This window comes from Schistocerca cancellata, chromosome 6, assembly GCF_023864275.1.
Source record: "Schistocerca cancellata isolate TAMUIC-IGC-003103 chromosome 6, iqSchCanc2.1, whole genome shotgun sequence".
NCBI lineage: Eukaryota > Metazoa > Arthropoda > Insecta > Orthoptera > Acrididae > Schistocerca > Schistocerca cancellata.
The window spans coordinates 54,349,068-54,368,723 of NC_064631.1; the positions used below are offsets into that span (position 1 = coordinate 54,349,068).

The 19,656-nt window shown below is 42.8% G+C and overlaps 2 protein-coding genes across 2 annotated transcripts in view; both read right to left on the reverse strand.

Annotated features, from left to right (window-relative positions):
- Positions 1-19,656, reverse strand: part of LOC126191560 (retinol-binding protein pinta-like) — a 282,679-nt gene that overhangs the window by 147,885 nt on the left and 115,138 nt on the right. The window lies entirely within an intron of this gene.
- LOC126191559 (retinol-binding protein pinta-like) overlaps positions 8,979-19,656 on the reverse strand; it is a 301,411-nt gene continuing 290,733 nt past the window's right edge. Inside the window, exon 8 of the mRNA XM_049932472.1 lies at positions 8,979-10,580. Coding sequence (XP_049788429.1) covers positions 10,429-10,580 — 152 coding nt within the window. The 3' untranslated portion in view covers positions 8,979-10,428. The remainder of the gene's footprint in view (positions 10,581-19,656) is intronic.

Genomic DNA, 19,656 nt, shown 5'->3' on the forward strand with positions numbered 1-19,656 from the left:
TCCGCGCCGTTTTCGCCTCAGTCAAACGGTGCCGCTGAACGATTGGTCCGGACTTTCAAGTCACAGATGTTGAAGTTGAAAGAGTCGCATTCTCGGGAGGACGCGTTGTTGCTCTTTTTGTCTTCGTATCGCTCTCAGCCCCGAGATGGTCGCTCGCCGGCTGAGTTGCTCCATGGTCGTCTTCATCGAACCTTGATGTCTTTGCTGCATCCGCAGCATCAGGTTCCTGTGCAGCGGCAGACTTCTGCTTTTGCTCCAGGCGACGTTGTATTCTATCGCAACTATCGCGGTTCACGGCGTTGGCTCGCAGGGCGCATTCTTCGCTGCCTCGGCCGCGCGATGTATTTGGTTTTGGGGGCCTCTGGTGAGGTGCGTCGGCATCTCAATCAGCTGCGCCTCTGTCGTCGCCCGGGTTCTGCCGCTCCCCGTCTGCTTTCAGCGACGGTGCCGTCCGGTCAGCTCCCTGGGGACCCATCTACTGGCTCGCCTCATGCCCAGGTGTTACCGACGATGCCTTCCATTTTGCCCCATGGCGTCGCGCCGCCGCCGCAGCCGTCGCCGGCGCCGCCCGCCGTGGACGCTTCGCTGCAGCCGCCAAGCGCCTCCCTGGGTCACGCGCCGCCGATCGCTTCCCGTGACCAGCTGTCCTCCGCCATGGAACTCTTGCCCGCTCCGGACCACATGGCGTCATCGCGCGTCGGATACCCCGACGCAATGGAGGTCGACCCTTCGGCCCCTCCTGTCTCTTTACGGGCGCATACACCGCATGTTGACGTGCACCCTGGACTAGGTTTTCAGGCGTTCCCTAGCTCCCCTCGGACCGAATGGCCGGGTGCGGATGGCACAGCCTCGCCTGTTGTTAGGCTCCCCACCTCATCGCATGCGTCAACATGGGGCCCTCCCCACGGCGGGCGGAAGCCTTATAACACGACCGTTCGCCGATTTGCGGGGGAAGAATGTGGTGTCACCGCCAGACACCACACTTGGTAGGTGGTAGCTTTAAATCGGCCGCGGTCCATTAGTACATGTCGGACCCGCGTGTCGCCACTGTCAGTAATTGCAGACCGAGCGCCACCACATGGCAAGTCTAGAGAGACGTACTAGGACTCGTCCCAGTTGTACGACGACTTTGCTAGCGACTACACTGACGAAGCCTTTCTCTCATTTGCCGAGAGATAGTTAGAATAGCCTTTAGCTAAGTCCATGGCTACGACCTAGCAAGGCGTCATTAACCATTTCTAGAGAGAGTCTCACTTGTATCATCAAGAATGCTGTACACAAATGATGGATTAAAGTTAAGTATTCCAGCAGCTACGTACTTTTCTTTATAGCATTTATTACGTATCCTGTTTCAGACCTAACTCCAGCCGGCGTGTGTAAACGCGTGCCTTTCGGTTACCCGTCACTGTGGACTGTCTGTCTTGTCAGTCCACAACAGAAGGTTTAGAAACAGACAATGGGAGGTTACTCACAGAGCATAGCAAAATTGTCCGAAAACTATCACAATCTTACGAAGAAATATAGTACTCTGATTAAAGAGACGAAACTTCAATAGGCGAAATGGTACAATGGTGGAATAGGGCTCGCCGATTTGGCTCAAACTATGCGTGTAGAAGCAGTCAGATGCCTCTTTCAGCTTCTGGGAATATTTCACCTGAGTGGTCTCTAGGAAAAGGCAAAACGTACTGGAAGGATTTGTGCATAGAATGTGAGAGATTTTTGAGGACCAGTTTGCGTATCGGTGCCTCAATGCGCCAAACAGTTTTCAGCTCGAAAAATGTGCATCACTTGTTTGTACTGTCTCAACGTACTATCGATTTTTAAATGTTAGGAGAATGAAGAGTTTGTTATGCTGTTTGTACAGTTTTCTTGTATTTTTGTGTTAAAATATTTCAGATATGTGACAACTGATGGTCGAGAGAAGCTGCGTCCTGTCAAGTGAGCGAGTTTGCTAGGCCCAGCCGACTGCTGAATCGCGGCGTGCGGCAAACATAACAACTACGATGCAGCTGGCCACTGCAAACGTTTGCCGGCGACTGCAAAGAAGAAGGAGTTAAAGAGAGAATTGACGTGATTTGTTTTTCACAGAGAATGGTTCTTGGCTTGTACTCTCAGAATTTCAGAGTAGTATCCGAGTACTGTTCACCAATGAGCCGCGCGAGAGATTATCTCAAGAGTGTGGTGAGATCAATTCACACATATGATACGTGAATTAGTCTGCGATGGGGATATAATATTTCAAGTGTGTTCAAAGCAGTTGTAAGTCGTTTAGAAAGATATTTTGAGAATATTATCGGCTTGTGTAGAAAATGATTATTTCGCCGGATTTTGTAGAGTGTAGATTCGCCTGGTGTAGGAAAGGCTCCTATTTAGTGAAGTGTGTGTGTGTGTGTGTGTGTGTGTGTGTGTGTGTGTGAAATCATATGGGACTTAACTGCTAAGGTCATCAGTCCCTAAGCTTACACACTACTTAACCTAAATTATCCTAAGGACGAACACACACACCCATGCCCGATGGAGGACTCGAACCTCCGCCGGGACCAGCCGCACAGTCCATGACAGCAGTGCCTGAGACCGCTCGGCTAATCCCGCGCGGCTTAGTGAAGTGTCGGATTATTTTCTTTTTGTTGTGATTAATGATGCGTTACGCTGCTTTAATAGCCAGGCGATTGTAGGTGAATCGTGTTTCAATGTTTTTGTGAGCTTCTGCGTTTAGTTATTTTAGCACGCACTAAGGAACAATAGCGTTGCATTGTATTATTGTGGTTGTATAGATGTACGCAAGCATTAAGGAGGAGTGACTTGGCGATATTTGGGTTAGGATTTAGTATGTGACTTCGGCGTGAGCGTCGTATAGGTTCCTTAAATTTCGTTGGATGCTGAATGTGTGGTCTGTGTTAAAGAGAACGGTTGTCCCACGTAATAGTTGCTTTTGAGAAACAGTCGAAAGTTTATTGAAAATCTGATTCTTCTTGTTCCTAAGCGACAAATCAGGAACCATTTGTTAGCCACCCCCGAAACACTTAACACGGTGAAATTTAGGTTTTTTGTTTTATTTTTTAATTACATTTTCGTTTAGTGGGCGTTTGCAATAGAGAACCAGCACTCGTAAAGTATAACGCTGGGCCGGCGGTTCTTGGCGCTACAGTCAGGAAACGCGCGACCGCTGCGGTCGCAGATTCAAATCCTGCCTCGGGTATGGATGTGTGTGATGTCCTTAGATTACTTAGGTTTAAGTAGTTCTAAGATCTAGGGGACTGATGACCTCAGAAGTTTAGTCCCATAGTGCTCAGAGCCATTTGAACCATTTTTATAACGCTGACTTGTACCTGTAAACAATTAATTGCAGGAAATAGAGAATTAACGGTTGTAAACCGAAAAAGTCAGTACCAGCCTTGTCCTTAATACACAGACTGACAAAAAATAATCCAAGGCTTACTTCAAAGGAAACTAATATCTTAAATATATCTCTACATAGTAAACTAAATCCAAAGGCAAATAAAGTAAAAGACTGGAATACTGATAAAGGCAAAGTTTAAAGAAATTAAAGTGAAGATTAAAGAAAAGGAATAGTAATTTTCAGATAATGACTTGGTACGGAAAGAAAGATAATTAATCTTTATTTAGATACGAAAAGCAAGTTAACATTTTATTGAAAAGTGATTAATTGTAAATGAAAAGACATTCCATTTAATTCTGAAAGATTGAGATTAACGAACTAGTTTATTACGGTAAAATTTCAGTACAGTCAAGGACATTATTGTATTTATCGTTGATTGACAAGGAGAGTTAATCAATATTAAATTATATCTTTGCCATGTGAGCGTATTCTTCAGTACACGTAAAAATTTATAACGTTCACACTAATAGAGTGTATACACGATTATTCATTGAAGCTTGAAAAGAGGAGGAACTACAACAGGCGACGGATCTATATGACGGATTCGGGTCTAGTTTAGCAGGGGATACAACCCGTCGGCTTTGACCAATGACGTCAGAATTGGCCAGAGAGCATGTATTACAAAGATGAAAGAGCTGAGAAGAATGTTCAGAAACAAAGGAATGCAAGAGAGAAAAACTGTACTTTACATATATAAGGGCCAGTAGTCTTTTCACGTTAACGATATCGCGTGTTTGTGTCTTAGTATTTCTCCGCAAAATACAATGGAAAGAAATGAATGAAATATATTACTAGCAAAGAATACATCACGTTACATGTATGTCAGTTGTATCTCGAAACTCTTTCGAACTGTGTTGCTTAAGTGCAGTACGGGATACAAGTTCAGCGTATATCGATTTCTTAGTTTCAGCTAGCATTGCTGTCCTGTTGTTCACTTGAACTATGTATCCCCTGCTTCACTAAACCGTAAATGAAACGCCGAATACAAATTTAAAGCTCATTCGAAGTGTGTTGCTTAAGTAAAGTACGGAATACGAGTTTGTCGTAAGTCGATTTCTTGGTTTTCACTAGCATTACTGTCGTGTTCTTCACTTGAACGATGTATCCTCCGCTTCAGTAAACCCGAAGTGTAACACGGGATACAAATTATAGATGTGTTGTTTATTTCGTCTCCGCTATTACTAACACTCTTTTCTTACGTACATATCAGTACTACTGATGACAGAACGACCTAATTATGTAATATATGTATACCAGACTTCCGTTGACCTCTATATATGTACACTGGTAACAAAAAGGTGGAAATAGAGGTAAGTTACATTTGTAATCTGAACCTCAGTTGAACTACACGGAGACAAGAATACGACACATGTACCATTTGTATTCCGTTCCTCACTATGGGGCACAGTTTTCTTCTTGCCTTGGACGCTAATAGTATCCCATTCGTTACTTCAGCTATATAGCTATACGCAACATTTGTATCTTCCTCGCCAATTGACATATGTAGTGTCAGTGTAAAGGCGAAGTGAAGGACGAGACACAAATTTTAGTTGTGTCGTCAATGTAAAGGCGAAGTGAAGGGCGGGATACAAATTTTAGTAGTGTCAGGGGTTTCGCCTGTGATATGGCAAGTACACATTCGAAAATGTCGTACTGATACTAGTGCTGGGAAACGAAAGAAGATCGACAGCTGAGAAATTTCTATTACATACTTCACAACACGAAAGTACACATATTGGTGGATTAAAACAGTGAAATATGTCAAAATAGAGAAATACAGTGATAGAAGCAAGTGGAAAAGTGAACTTAACACACGGAAATATCGAGGTATAACCGAAGCTTGCCTACACAGACAGTAACGAAAATTACAAACAGACAAATCCATTCCTTTAAACGAAAATAAGACACTAAAAATTGTTCTACAATAACAAACTAATACTCCAAATTACCTCAGTATCATTGCGAATAATTATTTCAATGTACAATGATAGCGCTTATCCGGAACACAGAACTGTTTTATTATCTCTGCCTCGAAGTAAAGACATTACTATCTATGACTAATGTATGACGTCATTGGTCAAAGCCGACGGGTTGTATCCCCTGCTTCACTAGACCCACGGATTCAAATGTTATATATGAAAGTTATCGTTTCTGGTAATTATATTGTTGAGAAAATGTTTAGCTGTGTTGTCAGCGTACACAACGTAAGCTTCACTTTGGGTTGCTGTTGTTGGTAAAGTAAATACATCATCCCTACTCCCCGTAGACTGACACATTTAGTATTTTTCTGGTGATTGCTCTAGCTTTGGTGGTAGTTCTTTCGAACTTAGTGAACCCTGATAGCCAAATGCGCTTTTGTAATTAATATCCATCTATCTGACAACATTACACCACTAAAACAGTCACAGCTAGCCGGAAATCGCTCTCCTCCCTACATGCAATTCAAAAATTTAGAAAAATATTTCCAACCCATGTTAAACAAAAATTAGTCCAACCACTAGTCTTGTCTAATCTTTACTACTGTGATGTAGTTCAACACGGCACAAATAGTGAAAATTCGAGATGCCTCGAGCTAGTGATGAATGCTTGCGTTAGATACGTATGCAATATACGGTTGTATGATCATATCAGTCCTTCATACTCCCAGCTAGGTTGGATACGCCCACATAAGGTACGCGATCTCCACACGATGTGCTTACTTCATCGATTTCTTAGCCACTGGTGCCCCCAATACTTATCTTCTCACATTAAACACCTATCATCATTCCACAACCGCAATACCAGATCGGATACGTCTAGCATCTTGGCTGTACCTTTACATAACACAAAATCTTTCTCTGTGTCATTCTCCATCTCAGCCATACGACTATGGAACGCGCTCCCCTGTGATCTGCGTCTTATCCAGAACCACTTAACATTCAAGAGGGAACACAAGACTTACATATTAGGGACGGTATAGCCACCATTGTCGTGCCCCTCTCATGTTTTTCTTTCTCCTCTCCATCATAGCTTCGAATTTTACCATTCTATTTCTCTTCCTCTAACCTATCTACCTCTTCTATATCTCTTTCACCCCATTCTATCGTCTTATGTCTCTGCTTGATGAGAATAACTCACAAGCTGCAAGAATATAACGAGAAAATTCCCAACTAGTAATAGGACTGACATTCATAAAAGAAAAAATATGTTTACTTTCCTATACATAGTCATTACTATTATTATTATTCTTGATTATTATAATTATTTTTTGATTGTTATAATTATCATTGTACTACTTTTATAATCTCTAATTTTTTTCTGTAGCATTAATACTGTATAACATGTTATATGTCCTTAATGTTCTGTAGAAACTGAAATTTGTTGAATCTGAGTATGCCTGGTTAGGTGTAAGAGAGGGCCTGAAGGCCCTAATCTTGCCAGGTAAAATAAATGCATAAATAAATAAATAAACAAGTAAAAGTGTTATTGTATCCATTCTTTAGTACATAGTGATGTCGTAGCGAGCTGTAGCGTGATTTACAGCGTGAGAAGCTGAATATCAAATCTAACGTGACGTCGTTAATACAGACGACTATCTCAGGATACACAGATTACGTCGTTGAGTGTAGGCAAGGTCTTGTCAGGACAGCTTATTGTAGTGTTACAAGAGTGAGGTAAATTGTCCGACGTTGCTTTTCACCTACATGTTGCAGAGTTGTTAGAGCTTGTTCATACAGTATGTTTTCTACGAGTCAGTGGCGTCTAAAGCGTGGCGCAATGCAAACCCAGTCGTGACGCTCACCTGCTGGCAATTTATCAGCTGGAATTAGATTACTGCTGCTACCATTATTCTTCTTTTTCACATTTTATTTTATTCAGTGCAATGTTAAACGATTCATTTTAAAATTTAAATATATTTAAAAAGTTCAGTATATATATACGTATATTCAATTTAGTTACTGTTACTAACCTTGTAAGTCCAAAATCTGTAAGTGTTAACAAAAAAGGGATGGTATACGAGGACATTTAATATGAAACGTATGAAAAGTGTTGGATTTAAGTCAAAGTTGATACCTCACGACTGAACCACAAGTAAGGGCAACCGCTGCCTCGTACAGCAACGAATGAGAGACACGCCTTCGAGAGATTCCGCACGCCGCCGCGTCTGGAAAATTACTTACGTCTTGGCGCAGTGCCGCTCAGCCCACTCTGAAATCATCGCTTACGATGACAGCCATCGTCCTACTTCAGAAGCAGCAGCGCGAGTTGTATTACAAGCCAGAACTGTCATCGAAGTTGATAATCAATTGTACATTGACAGATTACTAGCATTGTGTACCGTATCAAGTGATAAATTATATTGTCAGTGACAGTAACAAGTACGTATGTTAGTCCTGTGGACATGGATTGTTTCCCAATTTAGGTATTCAGGGTTAGATAAAGTAATCTAATATCCTGTGTATGTTGTAATATATGCTCGGTCTCCTGAAGAAGTGACTCTAGCTTTACTAGAACCAACAACAGAGAAGTTTTGTGTGTTATAAAATCGACGCACATTACGTGAATCACGTCGTCCACGTTGTAACGTATGTTGATTTATCATTTTTCCCGGAGCACTTGTGATTCAGTTCCGTTGGGCGCCAGCAGTTTTCTAATGGGTTCATTGGGGATTTGGAATGGTAAATAATGAACGCGCGCCGTGGTCAGTCCGAGAGCTATGCCTTATTACTGTTTGCTTTCAAATGATCACAAACCAGGGTGTTTTTTCCTGCATGAGTCGTCTGTAAGTTTCTCCCTCAATCATATCGATCTGTTCTCTTCTGTTTAGACAGGACATTGTTATACAACCCATTGCTCTGAAGGTTTAGAAGTTATTTCACCAAGTGTCAGAATACTTTGAGATTCTCAGAAACAGTGTTGCTATGGTACAGCTGTTCATGTCGTGGATTCTTTGCATCGCTCCTCAAGTACGAGTACATAAACAAGTTGCTGTCGTAGTTTATGTCTCAGCGTCGTATGTTTGGACCTGTGTGTGGAACATTGCTTTTTCTGTATTTTGCAAAATCCGTTATTAAGTCTGTTGAGGGTGACCTTGGACATTCTTCGCCAACCTTATATAGTTCGTAATTATTCTCCTACGTGACAGGATGTAAGAGTAACTGAGTGGAAGTCCTTTACGACAGTCTGTGAATGTTCCCTTTGAGGCCCGTGGACGACGAAACGAACCATATCTGACACAGGTGGAGATGTATTTGTCTGTTTTGGTGTGTGTGTGTGTCTATGAGAGAGAGATCGGGGAGGGAGGGAGGGGGAAGTGAGATGTTTTCAAACCAGTATTTCCCGTGTTTGCCAGGACTAATCCATGTTGGCAGGAAGGCTGGAGACTTTTGAGTCAATATGGTACTGTCGTTGCTAAAAGCATATCTTCAGCGCACTTAAACAACAGTAGGAACAGTTGCAGACATTCATTGATGATGACTGCAATAACTCTGAACAGAAGATCTTGAAGCGTGTCTTCTTTCGTTTCGAGCCTGTTGTTACTAACGTTAATGTATGAGGGAATATAAAAGAAGGAAATGTGTAAGACCGAGGAATCGAAAACACAATATTATTCTTTCTTCAGTTTCATACAAGAGTCATATTAGACACAGGGAGCATGCAGTGATATAGTGGAGGTCTCATAGACCTAGTCCCTGTGGAAGAACACGCGTACGACATATCCGAGTGAGCTTGAATCACTGGCAAAAATTCCAGAGATTGTTCAAGGAATTTCCTAAGTATTTTGGTATAAAGCAGCCGTGCTCTCTGGTGGCTAGTTACAGAGTAATAATTTCATTATGACTTATTCGGTTTGTTATCCCAATCACTAGATATTTTCAGTGTAATATGGATACAAAGCAGAAATGGGAGCAGGTGAGAAATCAAGAAAACTGTAATTATGATTCAAAAAAGGCAGCCGCTGTCAGGTGCGAATATTAGAGAGCCATCTGTACAACAAATTTGTGTCAGAATGCTGACACGAGTAATTTGCAGAAGAATGGAAAAATTGGTGGAAGCCACTTTTTTGGATTCCGGAAAAAGATAGAATCGTGCGAGGCGATAGTGATCCTACGACTTAGATTGACTGAGTAGAGGCAAACCCATTTTTAAAGCGCTTATAGATTTAAAGACTATGTTGGTTGGGAAAACGTGAAGATAAAAGGGAAAGAATGCAGTTACTGAAAGTTGTAGAGTTTGTACAGAAAACAGACTGCAGTTACCAGATTCGAACGGCACAAAGGGAAACCGGTAGTTTAGGAGGAATTGATACAGGGCTGTAGCCTTTCGTACATGTAATTCAATGTGTACATTGAGGCAGTAAAGGAAATTAAGGAGATATTTGGAACGGGAATTAAAGTTCAGCGAATTGTATGTGGCGAGCAGAGGGAATTAGGTTAGAAAATGAGACACTTACCGTTTTGCTGCTTGACCATTAAAATAACTGACGATAATCGAAGTAGTCATGATATAGAATGCGGACTGGGAATTGCAAGAGAAGCATTTGTGAAAAATATAAATTTCTTGACACTGAATATAAGTAATTTAGGATTTGTTTCTGGAGGTGTTTATGTGGAGTGTAGTATTGGATGGAAATGAAATGTGGACGATTAAATAGCCAGACAAGAAGAGAACAGGAGCTTTCGAAGCTTGGTGCTACAGAAGAATGAGACATCCGCAGGAATCAGGGGATTATCAATTCGGTAGTGGAAGGAAGTAGTGGGATTGACGGCGATTGCTGTACATACGGAGAGGTGAAGAAGTTTGTGCAGAGGACAGACTAGCATTGTGTTCTGTACCAAACCAGTTTTCAACTGAAGACCTCGATAAGAAAACATCAAACGAAGTGTTGCTATTCTCCAACGAACCACCGGAGGCCACGGGTCCATTATACCAAAGCAGAGGTTATCACTAAAAAAGCTTGGAATTTTCTTGGTGGATTCCCAGTTCACCCTGTGTATCACAGTTTACTATCACATGTAACAGAATCTACAATATTAAATGAAACTGCGTCAGTCTACTGAGAGTTTCTTGAAGGAGCCCGCCATTCCGAACAAGTCGTCGGCGTAGTGGTTGTCCGGTGGCCTCTTGCTCTCGTCCGAGATGTAGCGGTCCTGCTCCAAGAACCAGTCTCGCATCTTCTCCGTTCTTCTGAAGAAATCATCTGAAATAAAAAGATACATTCAATTTTTCAGTTAGTAGAAAAGCTATTCGTACAAGTGACAGCTAAACGAATGCATCTTTGTTTTCGGTGATTTTAGTTTTATGGGCATTACGCTGTGATCTAAGGTATATTTCTCTGCCAAGCGTTTCGTCTTGTAACGCTGAAGACATCATTAGAAGCTATAAAAATTCACATACCAGTAAACACTTAAATGAGGTGAGCAACATCTTGAAATTCTAGTGCAAAAAAGAAACAATTAAAATGAAAGCTTTCCTTCCATTCGCGATTCGCATAAACTGTCACAGATCGCATAAGCACAGTACTAAGAAGAGACAGATCCGACACCGTTTTTATCTAACAAGAATGATGGGCGGATTTGAACACTGCATATTATACTATCGCCGCTTGCCACAGCAGGAACATACAGGGTGCGGAAAAACTGTTTGGCGAAAAGTGTAGGGCAGCAAGACCGCAGCAAACAAACGAATTTGAGTATAGGAACTAGGGGCGCAGTGACATTTTCTGTGCTGCAAGAAAACTGACATATGGACGTTTTTACTCAAAATAAAACGGAATTCATAGAAACAGTACAGGTAAACAATATGTTTGGACTCACCAATCTTCACGATGAGAACAAGAAAACTCAAATCACGTGATACATGGGAACTGTACCTAGCTGTCGTACCATACAGCGTTTCTTTAAAAATGGAAACAATCACATATCCGTGTTTGATGTTTCAGTATGTCTTAGAAGGGTCAAGTAAACGAAAGATGAGATTGATATTACACAAAGAGTACCAACACTTAACGTAAGTATGTCGTAGCAAATGTCCAAACTGACCCCCGTTTTCACTGGACCCCTATTTCCTATGTTCAAATTCCTTCGTTTGATGCTGTCTTTCTGCCCTACACTTTTTCCGTACATGCGCTCTAGTGTACATCCGTTCAAGTGTAGTTAAGAAAGACAAAAAAGAAGCATTAACACCAAGCTTAAGTAACACAAGTCAAATGAATTCGCAATTGCGAATAAGGACTACCGTCAGCTGTAGAACGGAATAACGACAGTGAAAATTTGTACCCGGATTTCCCGATTTTATTGCGAGCGGTCGTCTTACCATTTTGCTTTCCGTACACGACTAACAACCCTATCGAAACTGCCATATGCCGTCAACCATGCGTCTACGACCTGTACTCGTACATCCATCACGTATTTTCCCGTACAGGTCAGACACTGTGTTTGAAAGCTGTTTGCTCGGTATCGGCAGATAAATAAGATTTTGCAGGCCTGCATGTCCAAGGAACTTTGCATCGTAATCAGAATTACAGAGACACTGCAATATCGTACAAGAGCAACTGTCGTCTGGGAAGTACAGGTAAATCGTGTGCTCTGCGACTGAAATATCTGTTGCTATGGTTTAATTAAGACCCACTGATTACTACTCTATGACGTACTGAGACGCCACATAAATTCGAAAGCACAGAAACAATTTAAATAGAAAAGAAGAAGGATCGAAATTACATATGTTGTGAACCTTAGTGCTAAACAAGACAAACAGTGCCAATTCCTCCCCACTACAAGCTCCGCAGCATACGCCGGCGGGACTCCGCCATATTAGGCAGCGGTCTCATGACGTCACTAACCTACAGTTGCGTGGATATGTGTCAGCTTCCTGAGTGTGTTTGAGCCTACAGTGCTTTCTAAGTCATTACATGCTCTGACAATGCCTCTAGGACTGTAAGACGAAACTTTTGGCCAAGTGCTAAGAAATGTGCCTTTAACAGTGACATAATAGCCATAAAATACACTCCTGGAAATTGAAATAAGAACACCGTGAATTCATTGTCCCAGGAAGGGGAAACTTTATTGACACATTCCTGGGGTCAGATACATCACATGATCACACTGACAGAACCACAGGCACATAGACACAGGCAACAGAGCATGCACAATGTCGGCACTAGTACAGTGTATATCCACCTTTCGCAGCAATGCAGGCTGCTATTCTCCCATGGAGACGATCGTAGAGATGCTGCATGTAGTCCTGTGGAACGGCTTGCCATGCCATTTCCACCTGGCGCCTCAGTTGGACCAGCGTTCGTGCTGGACGTGCAGACCGCGTGAGACGACGCTTCATCCAGTCCCAAACATGCTCAATGGGGGACAGATCCGGAGATCTTGCTGGCCAGGGTAGTTGACTTACACCTTCTAGAGTACGTTGGGTGGCACGGGATACATGCGGACGTGCATTGTCCTGTTGGAACAGCAAGTTCCCTTGCCGGTCTAGGAATGGTAGAACGATGGGTTCGATGACGGTTTGGATGTACCGTGCACTATTCAGTGTCCCCTCGACGATCATCAGTGGTGTACGGCCAGTGTAGGAGATCGCTCCCTACACCATGATGCCGGGTGTTGGCCCTGTGTGCCTCGGTCATATGCAGTCCTGATTGTGGCGCTCACCTGCACGGCGCCAAACACGCATACGACCATCATTGGCACCAAGGCAGAAGCGACTCTCATCGCTGAAGACGACACGTCTCTATTCGTCCCTCCATTCACGCCTGTCACGACACCACTGGAGGCGGGCTGCACGATGTTGGGGCGTGAGCGGAAGACGGCCTAACGGTGTGCGGGACCATAGCCCAGCTTCATGGAGACGGTTGCGAATGGTCCTCGCCGATACCCCAGGAGCAACAGTGTCCCTAATTTGCTGGGAAGTGGCGGTGCGGTCCCCTACGGCACTGCGTAGGATCCTACGGTCTTGGCGTGCATCCGTGCGTCGCTGCTGTCCGGTCCCAGGTCGACGGTGCACGTGCACCTTCCGCCGACCACTGGCGACAACATCGATGTACTGTGGAGACCTCACGCCCCACGTGTTGAGCAATTCGGCGGTACGTCCACCCGGCCTCCCGCATGCCCACTATATGCCCTCGCTCAAAGTCCGTCAGCTGCACATACGGTTCACGTCCACGCTGTCGCGGCATGCTACCAGTGTTAAAGACTGCGATGGAGCTCCGTATGCCACGGCAAACTGGCTGACACTGACGGCGGCGGTGCACAAATGCTGCGCAGCTAGCGCCATTCGACGGCCAACACCGCGGTTCCTGGTGTGTCCGCTGTGCCGTGCGTGTGATCATTGCTTGTACAGCCCTCTCGCAGTGTCCGGAGCAAGTATGGTGGGTCTGACACACCAGTGTCAATGTGTTCTTTTTTCCATTTCCAGGAGTGTAGAATTCACCAAGGACGGAAATACCGGTCGTGAAATCCTGGCTTGTATGATAAGTCGAAAACGCGTTGGTGGAAGTCTCAGATACTGAATTTTTACGAAGACCTTTCAAATATTCTTTTGTGCACCGGAAAAATCTCGCAGGAAAGTATGTAATGTGGTCGCAACAGGTAAGGTGACTGAGTGCAAAGCATGTCGTTATTGGATTTGTACATACCATTGCTTTCGATTTCTTTGATTGGTGGACTTGACACGTGTAAAGCTGATTACCGTCCTATGTATTTTCCAATACAGGCAGACATCAAGATCTACAAGGTATTAAGTGCTTCGAGCTTAGAAACCAACTGGAAGTTCAAATGGTTCAAATGGTTCTGAGCACTATGGGACTTAACATCTAAGGTCATCAGTCCCCTAGAACTTAGAACTACTTGAACCTAACTAACCTAAGGACATCACACACACCCATGCGCAAGGTAGGATTCGAACCTGCGACCGTAGCGGTCGCGCGGTTCCAGACTGTAGCGCCTAGAACCGCTCGGCCACCTACTGGAAGTCTGCGGGAACGTATACAATGTGGTACAAAAGCTAGGGGCCATACCGGCCCATTCTAACCAATCAGTGTTGGTTAGGCGCAGTTAAAGTCAGATGTCTATGTATCTTACGTTTAACTTAGCTTCGTCTGTGCCACAACACCTTGCAGCTGCTGTCAGTAGCGAGGTGACCGTTTTCTTATCCAGTGAATCTGTCCTCATGCTACTAAGGTGTACAGATCAAGTTACACCAGTAGTTACAGCTGTCGATTACACACGTTATGGACTATGTTGTAACAGAAACAGTACCAGTAACAGTGGTTACATGAATTGGAAGATATTGAAGACATTGCTACTGAAACTGCCAACGGAAGTGATCCTGAACGCATTAGTGAACACGATACTGAATCTGAACTTGACAATTTTCAGGTGATGATGAATGTCAACGAGTTATTGATGAAACAAAACAGATCACTTTCTATGGGCTCAACCGATATAACTCAGTCTGCAACCTTTGTGTGCATGAATGAAAATTTATTAAAATTCAGGGTTTGTGAAACCACCTTGAACTGAAACTTACCTGATTAATTTTTCTTTTGTTTTATATTTTGAACACTAATGAACGTAACTTTTCTCAATTTTTTTAAGCACCAAAGGTATGATTTAAAGTTTTTTTCAGTAGTTGACATATACATTACAATCTGAAACTGGGCAGAAATGAGATATTAATTTTGAAACAGGCCATTGTTATGTTTAGATTCTATAAAGCTGTTTTGATGTCAATAAGTACCAAATAAAAATGGACATTGTCTGTGTACATTGCTTTATATTTCCGTCCGAATGCCTGTCTAGAAAATGCAGTAATAGTTTTTATGTCAATGCCCCACAACGCAGTTTATTTCATAAAACATTCGCGACACCGACTGAGTATTACATCCATAAACAGTGACACGAACGCTCCTTTAGGCCGGCCGTTGTGGCGGAGCGGTTCTAGGCGCTTCAATCCGAAACAGCGTTGCAACTACGGTCGCAGGTTCGAATCTTGCCTCGGGCATGGATGTGTGTGCTGTCCCTAGGTTAGTTAGGTTTAAGTAGTTTTAAGTCCAGGGGACTGATGACCTCGGATGTTAAGCTCCACAGTGCTCAGAGCCTTTTGAACCATTTGAATTTCTTAGCTCCTTTACGAAGCAATGAACTAACTTTTTGCTGAGTTAAAAGCCTGCTGTTACGTTTCTTGATGTCATAAACGAAATAAGGAAACACTGCCTGCTTTTTTCTGCCTACGTGCATGCTGTTTGGCTTACAGCCTAGTACTGTTACGCGACCATCACTGCAGTACCATCTTGTGTGCATTAAAACGATTTCTGACGGCGCTATCTCGCTGCGATAACGCGCAGCTGTTACTCGCTCGTGTCCGTCGAGACTAAGCCGTGCACCATTCACACAGTGTGTGATGTTAAAAGGGTGCATGGACTCTATGCCCTTCCTTTAGTCACCTCTATATATTGAGCTGATGTTCTCATTCCCGTCAACACAGTTACCGTCGTTAGCTGTAGTGATTACTGTTATTTTCTGTGCAAGTGTTAGCTGTAGGGCTAACAGGTCATCCGTATTTAGTGGGGTCTCCCATATTTTAATCACATTTTCTTCTATCTTCCGTATTTTTGATAGATCTCCCTTATGTTACGGTTTATCCGTATTTTACGTATTTCACAATTTTTCCATATTTGATAATGTTTGCCCTCGTGTCTTATAAAGTTTCATTTATTCATTTATGCTAAAATTCAAAGATTATCGTTCCCAAATCAACAATCGACGTTTCCAGTTTATCATATTTGAATTGTATCTTTTTCATGTGGTAAGTCTGGAGGTTCCGCGATGAAATTTTCCTCTCCTGCTTCGGTAGTGTGAAGACGGGCAGTTCGATCCCAGTCTTGTGTGCAGTTTGTATTGTATTCGGTACACCTGTTTAACTATGGGTAGGTAAAGTGACGACGAAGATCCCTCGAAGACAGTACCAAATAAGAGCGCTCACTATATCTGCGTGTTTCTCCCCCCTGGTAAAAACATATTTTTGGTTGGGATCAGTAAAAAATGACATTCGTAAACCTTTTTTGTTTCTTTATGCCAGTGTTTTTCAATCTGCGGTTCACTACCCGCAGGGGGGTTCAAATTCTTGCTCGGGGTGTCGCAGTCGCAGGAGTAATTTCAATTTAACCACTTTAAATGATACGTCAAGAATTTCCGGCGTGGCCGTTGTTACGATGCATCATTCGCTATGGCAAAAACGTAATGAAAGCACATTTTAAAGTTATTCAGGTTCAGTTGTGGCACTTATTTGTAGTAAGGAACATTAATTTAATTCAAACCTGTTGAATATGTCCAAAAATTTTCAAATGTGAGTGAAATCTTATGTGTCTTAACTGCTAAGGTCATCAGTCTCTAAGCTTACACACTACTTAATCTAAATCATCCTAAGGACAAACACACACAGCCATGCCCAAGGTAGGACTCGAACCTCCGCCGGGACCAGCCGCACAGTTCATGACTGCAGCGCCTAGACCGCTCGGCTAATCCCGAGCGGCTGAATATGTCAAATACGCAAAGACTTGCACCGGCCGGAAATGGCACGATGCTTTTCGAAATCTTCGATAACTGCAGTATGGAAATAGGGCAGCAAGGGCCACTAAGTGCTTTACGGACTGAATTAGCGAGATCTTTTCCTGAGAGGTTTGTTGGGAGAGGGGTGGGATCACATTAAGCCCCGGGCAGTACGGCGGTGCGGGTGCAGTACTGACAATTTAGGTTTTGTGACGCTCAACTATTGTGGTAAAATATTACACAGAACATGACTGTTTCGTTGAAGGGCATTTCAAAGACATTCGTGGTGAAATGTGACACAAAATGACTGCAACAACACACTCACAGCTCAAGTGCAAGACTTAGCACCATGGTTGCTAGAATTCATTTCAGCACCCGTATTTGGAACAAAGCGATAGATCCCTGCGATTGGCAACAGTGATAGAAGACATGAAGTATAGCAATTTCTATAGAGCGCGTCTAGGATGCTTGACCTCACCTCAAATTGAGTGTTGACTTTGTATTTTCGTAGCTCTGCGGTTTGATCGGGATTGCTACGAAGTCGTCGTTGCTTGCCGCCTAGTTCATATCTCATTTCTTTCGTGTTGTTAATTGTGATTTCGGTGAAGTGAACCATTGTTATCTTTATTGCGCTTTAGACAATAAAAAAATCTTTTAAATACTACTACAATACATAATTTATAGTAACATAGTCTATACCAGATATTTTAGCAACTAATTAAAAAAAGAAATGTTGTCATCTTTTGAAATTGGATGAACGTAAGTAAAACAACCAGCCTAGTGCATGTCTGAGAACTAGTACAAAAACGTAATGTAAGAAAACTGAAATTTATTTTTTTATTAAAATTACACAACTCCTCGTTTAACATTAATTTCCAACTGAAAAGAATGTAAGACTGTTAACGATGAATAAACGCAAAACCTGAAAACTTTCTTCACGAAGCGATAAACAAATAAGTGAACAAGATACAGAAGCTCGAAAGAAGACCTACTTCTTTACAAATTGATTATACAGTGGGATCTTGCTTAACGAGCATAATTCTCTTCTGGGTCTTACTTGCAACATGAAACACTCGTTTTGCGAAACATATTGCTGTGTAGAAATCCACATAAAAGTAGGGCACTGCGTTCCATTCCGAAAAAATACTAATAATATTTGTAAAACAGTAACGTAATGTATAATATTATGTATCCTTTCTTGCCAGAAATTTTTCTAAAGACGTTTGTTTTTGCCTACTGTTTAAAATGAGTGCTAAAAGCAGAAGACGACTAGTTGAATGAAACATCTCCGTACATATTAGTTTATGGACAGCTTTATTGAATTCGTGTTGCTTATCGGCAGAAAAATGTCAAATGGAATTCATAAATAGGTATTTCAATACCATGAATTAACATGAGTCTTCCAAGCCAGGAGAGCATGCAATATCGTCACAGGGAGTTTGCAAATTCGGCAAGGAGGCCAAAGTGGATGTACTGGAAATAACAACTACAGCGGAAGGAGCACCGCTCATAGTACACCTGAATACAGGAATATCGGCATCATTGTCACTGATTAGAACTTCTACTGTACACGGCGGAGCGGTCTACGGCGTCTTGTCACGGTCCGCGCGGCTACCCCCGTCGGAGGTTCGAGTCCTCCCTCAGGCATGGGTGTGTGTGTCATCTTTAGCGTAAGCTAGTTTAAGTTAGATTAAGTAGTGTGTAAGCTTAGGCACGGATGACCTCAGCAGTTTGGTCCCATAAGTCCTTACCACAAATTACCAAAATTTTTTGTTCACGGCGGAAGATCATACATCAGCGTGTGACTTGTTGCCCACCTGAAGAGGTCTATGTCGGAAGGTGTTTTGGAAATGGTTATCCAATACTGAAAATTAAGGCTCTGAATAGACTCGATATGCGAATCATAGCACGTTAAGTGATTCAACCTTTTACAAAATTACATTGTGTATTGATCGTTGTGTGGAGGAAATGCATGAGCTCAAAAAGATTTGGAAGGAGTACTTTGAAGATCTGTTGAATGCCGCCAAGGGGGTAACTAACAGCGATGGAGAGCCTAAGGCAGCAGACGATTATGATAGTGGGGAAATTGATGATCTAACTTGGAATGAAGTGGAAGAAGCCATAAAGAGGATGAAAGGGGGCAAGGCACCAGGTTGGGACGAAGTAACAGTGGATATGATACGAGCAGCAGGAGAAGTAGGAATCCAGTGGCTATACAGAGTGCTGAGGGTGGTGTAGAAGGAGAGCAGAATTCCTGAGGATTGGAAGAAAGGAATTATAGTCCCGATCTTCAAGAAAGGGGATAAAAGGAGATGTGAGAACTACAGAGGAATCACCCTGCTATGCCACTGTGGAAAAATCAATGAAAAGATCCTGGAGAAGAGAATAAGAAGCAGTATTGAAAGTAGACTGCAAGAGGATCAGTACGGTTTCAGACCGGGAAGATCAACAACGGACCTCATATTTGCGGTAAGGCAACTGCAGGAGAGGCACTATGAGTACGGGAAGGACTTAATCATGGCCTTTTTGGATATTGAGAAGGCGTATGACAGTATCTGTAGGGACAAGCTCTGGGATGTGCTGAACGCAAAAGGGATAGATGAAGAGATAACACGAAAAGTCAGAAAAATGTATGAGGGAAGTGAGAGTTGTGTGAAAGTGGGGAGGAAACGTACTGCATGGTTCAAGCTGGAAAATGGGCTGCGACAGGGAAGTGCACTT